We start from the raw sequence: 12893 nt of genomic DNA, 5'->3' as shown, positions 1-12893 counted from the left end.
TTGTTTGCAAGATGCATAATCATGTAGGAGGCAGTAGATTTATCCATCAATCCTCACAAATGTCCTCTGTGTTTTACATGTTATGTTTGTGTACCATGGAGACCTTGTGCCTTATGTGAGACGGGTGCTGTTCCGGTCAAGAGGCGTGGACGTGCACTCTCCTGGCCAATAGGCTGCACATCTTTCATTGAGCAGCTTACTGAGTTAGCATTTAATTTGTACTGGTTTATTTTATGATTTTCATCACTCCGTGCTTAGAAATGAAAGTGATATATTCCTAGATGCTAAAAAACAGCAGTTACCAGGAAAAAAAAGAGCACGCCTAGTCTCATAGTTTACATACAGCAAGGCGTGCAAACTGTAGATCTGCTTATGAGCATGGAAGTACAAGGTATATTTGCATTTGGATTATTGGACTTATTCAGGATCTACAAGCTTCTTTCCAGCCTCTTTACGTCATAAGCACTACTCATACATTTAACAGAGGGCACCTTTAGGTCTTGGGCGTTATTTTAACTTAACACCAACCTCTATACCCAGGATCTAGACTGCACATGGAATGGGTCAATACCCACCCGTGAGCAGCCTGTGTGGCCACTCCAAGAAGGTGATCATGTGCATTCTCTTCCGTATTATCAAAGCACTCCAGAGATCACCGGAACAGCGATCTTGCATGCGGTGGATATACTGGCCTGAAATCCTCTCCCAACACTTCTGTATTTTCTAAACGTCCATTCCACATGATGAAAACCAACCGAGACATGCGCGTTACAGTTATCTGGAAATGCTGAGCTTTCATTAGCATGGTAAACTCTGGCTACATACCTGTACTTTATAATCCTAACCCTAGTGATCGCCATCAATAGTGCACAGAGGGTGAGCCATTAATCATCTGACATCTTCACCCAATTCAGTGGTCCAGGTCTGCCATATTTGTAAACTAGAGTGGCTTCTGGATTATTTTATGGCGTGCGAAGATGCAGTAAGCCTGTTTTCTCACTTTCTAGGGTGGCGCTAACAAACCCGGAGCAAAGTGCCTGACTCTTTTCAGAAATATTGTTTATTCTTGAGCTTAAGCCACAGACCATCCATTCAGTTACCCGACTTCGTGGTCAAGCCTCGCCAATATGTAGACGCCTCTCGAATGTTAAATTTGGCTCTAGTAGTCAAAAGACTTCACTTAAGGGAGAACCGTGTGGCCATATTGACTGGGCAACCCTCTGAAATGCTCCACCTGTGCCTTCAAGAGGCTCCAGCAGTGGTGGCTTGCAAAGGTAACACTGTGGGGCGGGGCTGGTGGGGTGTTAGTAGTGGAGTCCGACATACGACGGCAGATACTTATTTACGTTCACCTTTGCTGTCGGACTTCACTAACCCCCACCCAGCCCCACACCGTTACCTTTGCGAGCCGCCACTGGGCTCCAGTGCACAGATCTTAAAGATTAGCCTGGTCTCCAGATGCAAATCCTGTCCTTTCTGTCTCGGGGATGGTGAGTAGCATGCAATAGGCATATCACATTGGGAAACTTTACATCCTATGCAGTTAACTGTAGAAGTGGGGTGCATATAACTATAGAAGTGACTTTTCACCTGTCACTTGAGTCCTGTCAAAAGCCTTTTTTGATTGCGGAAAGATGATGACTAGGGAAGCATTCAGGAGCCTAGGCAGCACCATCAACTATTCAGGGAATGCTGTCTCTTTTCTCCATTTCTTATTGCCTTCAGCGTGAGCAAGTGATAACTGTTGCAGGCTGTTGCAAACTTATGAAGGACTGAAAAAGGAAATCCCATTCGCATCTGTCTTTTATGACAGCCATAGCATTAAGATTAGAATAGGGCTTAGCCCAGGACTGGGTACCACCACAACCAAGCTCACCATTTTTTTTTTTTTTTTTCCGACTACCAATTGCAATCAGAGTTCCAGCCCCCACCGTCGGCACGTGGTTTGAAAATACATTTCATGTGCCAGCTTGGAGTGAAGTTTAGGAATCTGTCAGACACTGTATGTGGGAGTGATACAATGTACACTGTAATCTATGAAGAATTATTGTTTATGGACTCTGATTGTGAGGTGTCTTTTACTTTTGGATCGTTGTCCCAAAAATACTTAAAGCAATGCGCCCCTTGGGGACCAAATTGTACTTGCCATTGTCGTAGTTTCCTCTGGTTTGGGGCTCCCAAGTGAGGGTTACATGCCATCCACATTAATCGCATCCCACAACATTTGTTCCATTAATGGAGTTCAAGACTAGTCCTGGAATGTAAGCCGGAGCAGAGGTGAACTCCGGGTCGGCAATAGCTGACTCCCTCTAGGGCGCTCGGTCCCTTGGCTGTGGGTGGATTAACAAAGATCTTTATGTGAAATGGTACAAGGCCAAACATTGTAGAGGGCACCATGGAAGCTGCCTTGATGCACCCTGCCAGAGCGAGGATGACTAGAAGGCAGAAGGTAAAAAGGGTTGAAGCGAATGTGAGAACAGAGTGAGATGCTCTTGTTTGAGAGGCTGGTGCGGTCATCCCAATAAGTTTATATATCCATTTCCCCTCCCGGTATACCCTTGTACTGTGGGATGAATTGCAGGGGCATGAGCTTAGGACTCTGGTGCATTTTTCCTTTTACAGAAGACTTGTCTTGTCAGGGACCCTGGTTTGAGGATGGGTTTGGGAAATCATAACTGATTGCCCTGCAAAAGGGCTCTGTTGAACACCAGGAGCGTCCTGCAGTGCAGCCTGGATGAATCCGCTACTCTTGGCATCTGCCTCCAAGCTAAGCTGAAGTATTCTATGTGAAGCGGCAATGTATGTATGTATGTATGTATCTATGTATGCATGCAAGACGAGTCCTGGACATCACCACCAAGAGATTTGGGGCTGAGGATTCCTGGGAAGGAGGAACCCTTGTGGAAGGTGTAACTGTGATGAATCTTCCTTGCCAAGGTATGGATGGATCGTTGCTCCTGAGCAAGTCCTGGTCAGTAAGCCCCCTATTTACCAACTACGATTCAACCTCCCATTGAAATGTGGTTACCTAGGTAAACTCTCAGCATGCAGAGATCTGCGTGAGTCATCCAGCTCATTTACCAGAGTCCAGAAGGTGTCCACTTAGCTTTTTATAATTTTGGTTCCATAAGCTTCCCTCTCTTTTCCTGTTACTGCGCTCTGGATCCTCCTTTTCCATCTTTGTGTCCCACCTCGGAGCTTTGACCTAAAGTGGCGTACAAACGAGCCCAAAAACAACAGTTTATGGACAGAATGCATAACAATGTCATACATTCACCCCAGTACAGAGATCTGGGCATAAATCCATCGTTTTTTTGCTCGCCATGTCATTCCAGTTGGAACACACCCATATGCAAATCAGTCTTGACCCTGAGCCTCATGGGAACAGTCCAGCCCGAACTGCCAAGCCAGGTCCTCCCTGGACTGGAAACGAGCATCCTAGGACCGGTTTCGGGGTTTCACCCCTCTTCAGCCAGGATAGTTTGAATCCAGTAGCATGGAGAGCACGGGACCCACGTCTGGGCATAACCGTCCCACTCGGGGTGACAAATGCAAAAAGTTGATGGACAGAATGCAGAACAAGGTCATACATTGTCATACACTTTTTGCCCTAAGTGGGATGGGTATGCCCATGCGTGGGTCCCTTGCTCACTGTGCCACTGGATTCAAGCTAGCCTGGCTGAAGAAGGGTGACAAACCCTGAAACCGGTCCCTGGATGCTTGTTTCCGGTCCAGGGAGGACCTGGCCTGGCAGTTCTGTCTGTAAACATGGGGCACAGGGTCAAGACTGATTTGCATATGGCTGGGTCCAAACTGGGGTGGTGTAGGAGGCAAAAGAACGATGGATTTAAACCAGATCTTTTGACTGGGGGATAACCTTTGCATTGTCCGCATTCCGTCCATTTGTTTGCTGTAGTGCAAACAAGCCCAGCAAGCATAACATGTTTTTAATTTGGACAATACACACTGTGCAGCAGGACTCCCAACAATGTAACCTCTGAGCAGGTCAATTGGTAGGTACCATGTGCTCCATCTGCAGAAGATAGGAGGTAGTGTTGGTCCTCACTGGCAGGCTTCTGAAAATATATCTCGCTAGATAAGAATGCCTGAAGTGAATCCGGCTTGGGAATGGCCATTCCCAGATCCAACACGAGGCCTTCCATCCTTTCGGAAGCACTGGAATGTTGGGAGATCCAGGGAATGCCTCTGTGGGACCTTGGCACACTTCCCTCTTGTTTACTGTGCTAGCACTATGCTATAAGTGAACAGGCCATGGTTGCTTACTGTCGTTCATAACATTGCTTCTTTTTTTTCCCCACACCTTCCCTTTAGGGTGCCGGCACAGACGAGGGATGCCTGATCGAGATTCTGGCTTCACGCTCACCTGAGGAAATCAATCACATCAACGTGGCTTACAAACACAGTATGTACTGCTGCAGGGATACATCTTACTCCCTAATGATAAAGGCTTCGGGGACCATATCATGATGCTGTTTTCTGCAATATTTTTTTTTTTTTTTTTTGGTGTCTAGCGCCAAGACAAACTTGCAATACCAAAATATTTTTGATTGAAAGTATATTTTCTGACAGCTGATCTTGGAAAAACAAAGCGGCCATTACTGCTCTTTGTTTCCACGCTCTACTGCCAGCGACAGTGCATTAACCCAGCTATTTCGAGTTAATGTATCTTCTCCAGATGCCAATAGAAGCACACAGACCCCTTCTGCACTGACACAGCTCAGAAAACTGCATCATGAAATGGCCTCTGATCTTTAAAAGTATCCATGCTAGATTCACTAAGATCCTAAAGTTAATCCTGTGATAGAAATTCAATCTAAGCTACATGAATGGAGACAAACGTGGGCCAGTGCTTAAATGTCATCTTTAGACCGATTGTTAATGGTGGCTATCTCCTGATGAGAAAGCCCAGTGGGTTCAGTGCACACGTATTGCTCCATAAACCCTACTGGTCACTGGCTTAACATCAGATGTCTTGCACCACTCTCATTCCTTCTTTGAGCACATGACCAGTCTGGTCACCATCGCACCTATTCATCTTCAACATATGATTTGTTGCTTAAAGACTGTAACAAACACACTGGTGTAGGCTTGTTTCTGTCAACATGGCAGTTCTCATGCTAACTTCATTGTGGCTGTTCTGCCCTGCTGAGGTACTGCACCTTTCCCCTTCAGCTCACCACATGGAGTACTGCACCCTTCGCCCTGTCTGCTTTGTGCAATCTCAAGCTCCGGGCCGGACCGGTCTCTTATTCCTCTGGTAGTTTCCCTAGTGGGTTGGAGCCCATTACAGACAGTTTTAGAAGCCCAGGGCTGCTCCTGGAGCCTCCGTCACTTTCCTCAGCTTCCCAAAGTCAATTGAGGCAGGCATGTGGAGGCTTCAACTGGGGGAGGAAGATGTAGAAAGCTAACACGGAGGGAGGAGAGAAGGATAGAGAATGTATGAAGAGGGAAAAAGAGAACATGGAGTTGAAGGAAGCAGGGCTGGTTTGAGCATTTTTGCCAGGGTTTTTTCCTAGTCCGGTCCTGCTTACGCTGTTTGATGTTGGAAGTTGATATCCGTGCTGGAGAGGCAATTCTGGCTGCAGGCTAGGCGATTGCTTCTGGTCAGGATAGGCGCCATGCACCCAGGACCCCATTTAACTTGTGGCTTCCTGCAGCGTGGGGCTGGTTTGCACATTGTTTTATGCTGGCTGGTTTTAGTCTCCTGTCTGTCCATGGTGAATGGTTCAGGCACTGCACCTCCTTTCATTCTGCTATTCTACTAGTAGTTTTCTGTTTCACATTATACATGCATGATCTAAATGGCAGGTGGAAACCGGATTGCTAAGCTGCTTCCATCGAAATGTGGCAGCTCGATCTCTGGGCCTCACTCCCGCTTGGCGTTAGTAACCAGCCTTGGGTGCGCTGCTGCGTTTTATTTTTGCACCTAGTTCGAATATCGCATATACACATCAATGCATTCATACTTGTTTCAATTCTCTTCGCAGAATATGGAAAGAGTTTGGAGGATGATATTTGCTCCGACACCTCCGGAATGTTCCAGAGGGTCCTCGTGTCTTTGTCAGCAGTAAGTTCATACGTGTCCTATGGCTGTTACTTTGTAGATGTAGGGCGGAGAGGGGAGTATTTGCTTCCTTGCTTTAATTTTTTTTTAAAAGTGCAGTTGTAAACCTAACTTTATTTGAAATGAGCAGCTTCATATTTTTTTTTTTTTTTTGGGGGGGTAGCTGTCAATTTGCAGTTTTTTTCTTTTCTTCTACTTTTTATTTTTTTGGCTCGCTACTTTACAAAGTTCTAATGCCGGCCAGTTCACGTCACTGTGGATGGTACACAATGGTGTGCACAGTTTTCTTGTCTCCCTGGACAGACTCCTTTCCGTGGGCGTGCCCTGTGAAAATAAGGGTCACCACTCTTGGTACTGTAATATCTCTGGAAGGAAAAAACGCCACCGAGGATCCCAGGATGGGTCCAGCTTTTTGCTCCTCTTTAGTCTGCTGGGATATTGTTAAGTAATCTGTTATGAGGTCTCGGGAGGGGGGGGGGGAGAGAAGGAGGGTACCCCAACCTATTTTATCCAGAGCGTCCAGGAGGAGAGGGTACCTCACTGTCACTTCTAATCAGCAGTTACTGGTGCCCATGGATTTAAAGGGTCAGGGGAACTGTAAGTTTAGATTTTCCAGCTAGCGGTGTGTATAGGCATTCCTCCATTCAAGAATTGCCACTTGCGCAAACATTTATCATAACGAAGTCCTATATATTCCGTCTAGCATAGTTGTGGAGTTAATTTGTTTTTTTTCTCCAGTTTTTTTCCTTTTTTGTGTAGTCAATCAAGCGTGCTAGCTTTTCCGCCCACATCTGAATGCTCAGAGCAGTCCAACTCACCTGAGCAGCTTTAAACTTACACTGACACAGGAACTTGTAATATATATTAACTTGTAATGTAGAGAAACTTTAAGCCAATTGTAAAACTCGACAAAAGACACTCTTGGTTACAAACATGATGTAATTGCAAGGAGATGAACGGAGCGCTGAAGCTTTTCAGACACTCAACCGCAGTCGCAAATCTGGGTTGAATCATCGTTCTTTAGCTCGCTTTGCCACCGCAGTTCATACACCGCCATATGCAAATCATTCTTGACCCTGTTCTTCATGGGAATAGTCCAGACCGAACTGCCAAGCCTGTACTTCACTGGACCGGAAACTAGCATCCTGGAAACGTTTTCAGGGTAACACCCCTCATCAGCCAGGCTAGTGTGAAAGCAGAGGCAAAGTGCGCAAGGGACCCATGTTCGAAACCGGTACCAGGATGCTTGTTTCCGGTCCAGGGAAGACCTGGCTTGGCAGTTCGGGCTGGACTGTCCCCATGAGGCACAGGGTCAAGACTAATTTGCATATGGCTGGGTCTGAACTGGGGTGGCGAAGTGAGCTTAAGAACGATGATGGATTCAACCAAGATCTGTGACGGGGGGTGAGTGTCTGAAAAGTTTGTGCTCCATCTATCATCCTCTTGTGTTTGCTTTGCAAAGATGATGTGCCTACTTTCATTCCATGACCGCAGGGTTCTGACCCCACCTTGCCCATATTATGTGATCCTTCTAGTGACCTGATTTCGATGTGCACCAGTTATATTGGATGTCAAAACGGGAACACTTGGTAATAGATGAATACTGGGTTGCAGCATTAGTTGAAGACTAATAGGACACTTTACCCCGCACACTTCTACTCTGTATTCCTTTCCACCGCAAAATCTTTTACAGCGTAGGGCTTTACAATGCAATCCAGTACATCGCATGCCCCATTACAACGCAATTAACTATTCTAACTCCTCGGGGTGTTACTTTCGGAAATGCATTCTAATAGTTTGCAGTGTAAAGCCCTGTGATATAAAAGATTTTGCGGTGTAAAAAATGTGGTGTAGTGGCGTGCAGAGTAACGCATGCGGGGTAAATGAAGACACAGCCCTGAGTCTCTCTAACACCAGCAATATGTCTGTCACTGCTAGCTATTGCACATATTATTTCTAGAACTGGGATCCTAAACCCCCGATATCCATACTCTCACCAATCCAATCCATTTTGAGCCCTGGCTGGATCGAAAATCCCAGGATAATGACACCTTAAGGGCAGGACACCACTTGACTGCCAGATCCCAACCGCTGGTAAACTAGCTCGGTTGATTAGTTCAGGCACTCCATGACCAGTTATGGTTATTGAGTGTCTGCCCTAGAGGGCTAGGTTGAATTCCACCAGCTGGACTGAGTCTAATTTTCAGAGTCTATTAAATTGACTGCCCTATTATCCTGTCAGCATTTGCATATGGGTTGTGAGGATAACCTTTCATATCCAAATGTCCCACTTAAGAGATTTCTGCCTTAACTGGAATAAAATATAGGTGCATTCTGAATAACGTGTTATCATAAAATGTATTTATATATTGGTCACGCTATATTTTAGGGCTTTTTTTTGGTATTATGAATGTTGTGTGAAGAAGGGTGTTGCGTTTTTTTAACTGGAAAAAATGCATGTAGCATACGAGTTAAAGAAGTGTTTGTAGATGTTGGTGCAGTTTTAATTCCCTATAAGAGGGGAGCAGACTAATTGTGGATTGTTCTGCAACCCAAGTAAGATGTGGTATTGCCCCTTCCTCTGGGTGTCTGTTTCAGTGTGATTGAATCACAGAGTGGGCAAGTGATGGCTTCTGCATGAGTTTTACACTTTTTTTTTTCTTCTTTTTTTTTTTTTACAAGCTGTAACTGGCTAGGCTTCAGAAAGGGTCCTAGGGGTGCAGCCACCCACACTCTGCTGATTTTATTTCTTTTCCCCACAGGGCGGAAGAGACACCAGCTCGAATGTGGATGACTCGCAGGCCAAGAAGGATGCCCAGGTCTGTGTCAGAGTGTATCCCCTGTCCTGAACGTTTCACCAGCTGTTCTGTACTAGTTGGTGTCAATCCGGTCTCTTTTGTATGGTCTGTCGTCAGTCCTCTCTCCCTTTTGTGTTCGTTCTTCGGTAGCAGCTTGCTTTAGCCCACAGGGAGGTTTTGGCTTCATGCCCATTGAGTCTGTGTGCCTGTTGCACCATTCTCTGCTGCACCTTTGTCATGGCTGGAAACTGTGCTGGAGTTCAGGTAGCACATTGTTCCAAACAATACCATTCGGGTTGTATGTGGGCGGGCAGGGACGGGGGCTGGCGGAGGGAGGTGCCTCTCTCCAAGGTTAAAAAAAACCAACCACCATTTCTAGTCTTGTTATACTTCCTGTGCAACTTGGGAACCGAGTAGCGCGTGGTTACATAGTGGACCGGCTTCCTCAAATGATGCGATATGTTAACAGCTGCCTCCCACTTTCTGTCTACCTCTGGTCAAAATCACGGTTTCATCTTTGATCTTTCACATTAAGTCACTACTTTTATCTGTCATGCATACTTGCCTTACTGCTTTTTCTATGTTCGCATATTTATCCCCTTCTCACTCTGTCCTTTCCTGCCTTAGTTACACTCCTTAGGTGTTCCTGCCTATGATCTGTCTCTTCTGCAGTCTGTCTCTAATTGTGCAGCTCATCTCCTTATCAAACACCCCTTATTGCCCACATCTCCTTTTCAGCTTTGCCATTGTGATGGCTGCCAAGTTTTATTTTTTTATTTTATTTTTTACCTACAAGTATTTTACTTTTAGTGCACCATATTCCTTCACAGAACCTTGGTCCTGTTTCTCAACTACACAACATGGCTATAGTAATAAAACATTTATTGCCTTTTACAAAGCTGTTAGGTTTGATGGTGCATTGTTTGTGTGTTTACTTCCTTTCTGCCATGTGCAGTAAATCAGATTAGTTTCACAGATAATTTAATCCTACTGTTTCACTATGGGTTTTGATTAGTTTGTAATTTCATTGCACATAAATAGTGTTATGACGCAATGAAAAAAACACCTCAGCAGTAATATTTTCCCCTTGGCCATAGCCTATGGTTTCAGATTAAAACAAGTAAAGACCCTAATCCTCCTCCATTCTTTGAGGGATTTCCTCGCATCAGGGACAACACAGGACAAGCATGTGCCTGACCACAGAAACCGAACTTCCTACACATCTAACATCACTATATGGATTACGTTTTAAAAATTTTTTTTATCTCCATGTCACCTAGGCCTTTCCTGAGCACTGGGAACTGAATGTATTGATTTGAGAAACATTTGCGTCCAAATGAACTAAGAATCCTGAATGGAGAGCTTTTGCGTTCCTGGAAATGGACTGGGATTTTTTTTATGGGTTTGTCCCATGTAGGCTGCATTAAGGACAGTTTTAGTCTGGACCTCCTTCAGCAGTACAAGGATACACTGGGATGAGGACACCTAACATTTTGTGGGAATAGACTGCTATTCCTTGCCAGCCCTGCTACATGCATTTCCCTCTTCCACTCATACTTGCTATCATACCTCTTGCTTCATAGGGATCTTGGCAGAGCGCATATGACTCCTTGAAACTTGGGGTTCATCTTTGCCATGTTTAACACTCCTCCGTTTCAGGGATCGCACGAGCTCACATGCTGCCCAGAGACAGTGGCCACAGTCCCTTCCCCTAGTGGGACAGTAGGGCTGTATAGTAGGGTTTAGATGAAAGGCAATCCCTGAGATGCAGCCAGTGATCCATTTGTAAAATCAATAAACAAGTGTAAAGGCCCAAAGGTTTTCATCGCAACCTGATGCTGCTGAATAATAAGGTAGCTTTGTCTAGATTCAATCTTGTGCATTTCTTCCAACCTCTACAGTCCGGTCTCTTTAGCTCACTCTTGCGTGGTGTGTGTGTGTTTTTTTTTTTTTTGTTTTTGTTTTGTTGTCTTTTCATCCTTGCCTTCTTCCTTTTGTCTTTTTTTTCTTCTCCCTTCTTTTCCTCCTTTTCCGCTTTTCTCTCACTTGCTCAAAATCTGATGAAAAATAACTCCAGTTCCCCCCAAATGAGGGCCGGTGCTCTTCACATGCAACCACCAACAAAAATTGAACACATTATTTCCAGATCTCACTTCCAGCACAGAGGAATTCCCCTCTCCCACACACATCCTAATGCTCCCTAATTGCACTCTTATTGTCCCAACCAACAAAAGGATTTACTAATATTTCATTTTCTCAGCATGCTCACAGTAGCAAGTTCAAATACTCCCACCAGCCACTGCGCACGTTCTCACGGTTTGCCTAACTCTGCACAATAAGAGTCTGGAAAGTGCAGAACCCCCACACATCTACTTCAACAATAGCTAAAACTCAATTTTCAGTGAAAGTGACCCAAAATATACCTATGGTGTTTCATCGGCTGCACCACACATTTAGCCCATTGGTGCACTTGAAAGCTGAGAAAGTGACATGTTATTTTAAACTAGCATTTCAGAGGGCATTGCATCTAAAACACTGTCACATCAGTCTAAAATGTCTCAAGTGTGAGCTATTCCCCAGCTGGCTGCTAGCATGGATACCCTCATTTAAGTCCTGATTTCATTAATCACATGTAGCTGGTTCTGTACAAGCCTGCTCTCACCAGGGCATGTTTACAATCTGCCACCTCCCCAGCAAGTACAACCCTTGCCAGTTGGGGCACAAAGCCTCTTTAGACTAGTATTTGATACTCTGCCAATGGAGCAAGCAATCTAAACTCCACATACTGCCAACAGTTCCCTCAAGTTTTTTGAACCCACATTAGTGCTTGGGCACCATACCAGAGTATGCTAATACTACCTTCCGTGCCAGCTGTGGATCACAGGAAGCCTATAATAACACACCTCTGAACCATTGAGCTGTCCAGGAAAGTTGCTTCTGCCATCCCTGTCTGTTTACAGCAGTGGCACACAGCAGGCCAATCACTTTGCATCCATACTAGCTAGGGCATTCTGTGAGTGTACACTAGCAAGGTTTATCTATCACCAGCAAAGGGAGCCAGCACCACTTTTCTCTTGCTACTATCATTAGGGTGTTCTTCAGGTCACTACTGTCCCAATGCTTGTACCAAACCCATGCCAAATGGGGCATTCCACTGGTGTGGAAGAACTCTAAATTCTCTTAATGGGACAAACCTAACCTGCGTGCCAAAGTTAGCATGCGGAACCACTGTGCAAACCTCTGCACCAGTTCATGACCCCTAAATACCGACAAATGATTTGTCTGAGGTTGTGTGGGCACAACACAAGTAGTTCAATTGTTCGGGAATAACCACTAGAGGGGACAGATTTTCTGATCTTTTGTGTAATGTGAATGGGAGGAGGATTCCAGGCTTATCTGAGTGGCAGTGTTTGTGGCCTGGTGAGTTTACTATTCCTTGTGCTGGGACGGATTGATGCATCCTTCTGTGTTTCCAGGATCTGTACGAAGCAGGCGAGAAGAAATGGGGGACCGATGAGGTGAAGTTCCTGAGCATCCTCTGCACGAGAAACAGGAAGCACCTGCTGAAGGGTGAGCACTAGATACTGCTATGAGGGCCGGGGACCAGGGTCTTTTTTTTTATTTTTTATACCTGCTACAGTTCGTTACATGAACTTCTGTATGGTGTCTCTAAACCTATTACATGCTTGTACCCATTAGGCAAGAGTTTGTAACCATGCCTTCTCCTGGGTTGCCTTCTATTGTTCAACCACCTGCTTTTCTAAGTTAAAACCTATGGCACATGGACCTCCCCCATGGCTCCTCTTTGAGTGCTGCTGTTTTTAATATCTACATTTTACTATTTGCAAAGCCAATCTGTTCATTTTGCTTCACTCTTGTGGCCTGTGCTGAGGATGCACAGATTCTCCTCTTGCTGGAAAGCCATTCAACCTACTAGTGATTGAATGATTTTCCAAAGTTGTCTTATTGACCTGGTAGGAAGGATGAGTTCGAGATCATTGAAAGACTGA

At 45.2% G+C, this 12893-nt stretch overlaps 1 protein-coding gene across 2 annotated transcripts in view; it reads left to right on the top strand.

Moving 5' to 3' along the window:
* LOC146784378 (annexin A4-like) overlaps positions 1 to 12893 on the top strand; it is a 119306-nt gene that overhangs the window by 51012 nt on the left and 55401 nt on the right. For both annotated transcript variants that reach the window (XM_085636265.1, XM_085636264.1), the window contains exons 6-9: positions 4333 to 4423; positions 6009 to 6088; positions 8848 to 8904; positions 12360 to 12453. In XM_085636265.1, coding sequence (XP_085492391.1) covers positions 4333 to 4423; positions 6009 to 6088; positions 8848 to 8904; positions 12360 to 12453 — 322 coding nt within the window. The remainder of the gene's footprint in view (positions 1 to 4332; positions 4424 to 6008; positions 6089 to 8847; positions 8905 to 12359; positions 12454 to 12893) is intronic.

This window comes from Triturus cristatus, chromosome 11 (assembly GCF_964204655.1).
Source record: "Triturus cristatus chromosome 11, aTriCri1.1, whole genome shotgun sequence".
NCBI lineage: Eukaryota > Metazoa > Chordata > Amphibia > Caudata > Salamandridae > Triturus > Triturus cristatus.
The sequence above is the reverse complement of the archived record's forward strand: the minus strand, read 5'-3'. Positions and strand labels throughout refer to the sequence as shown.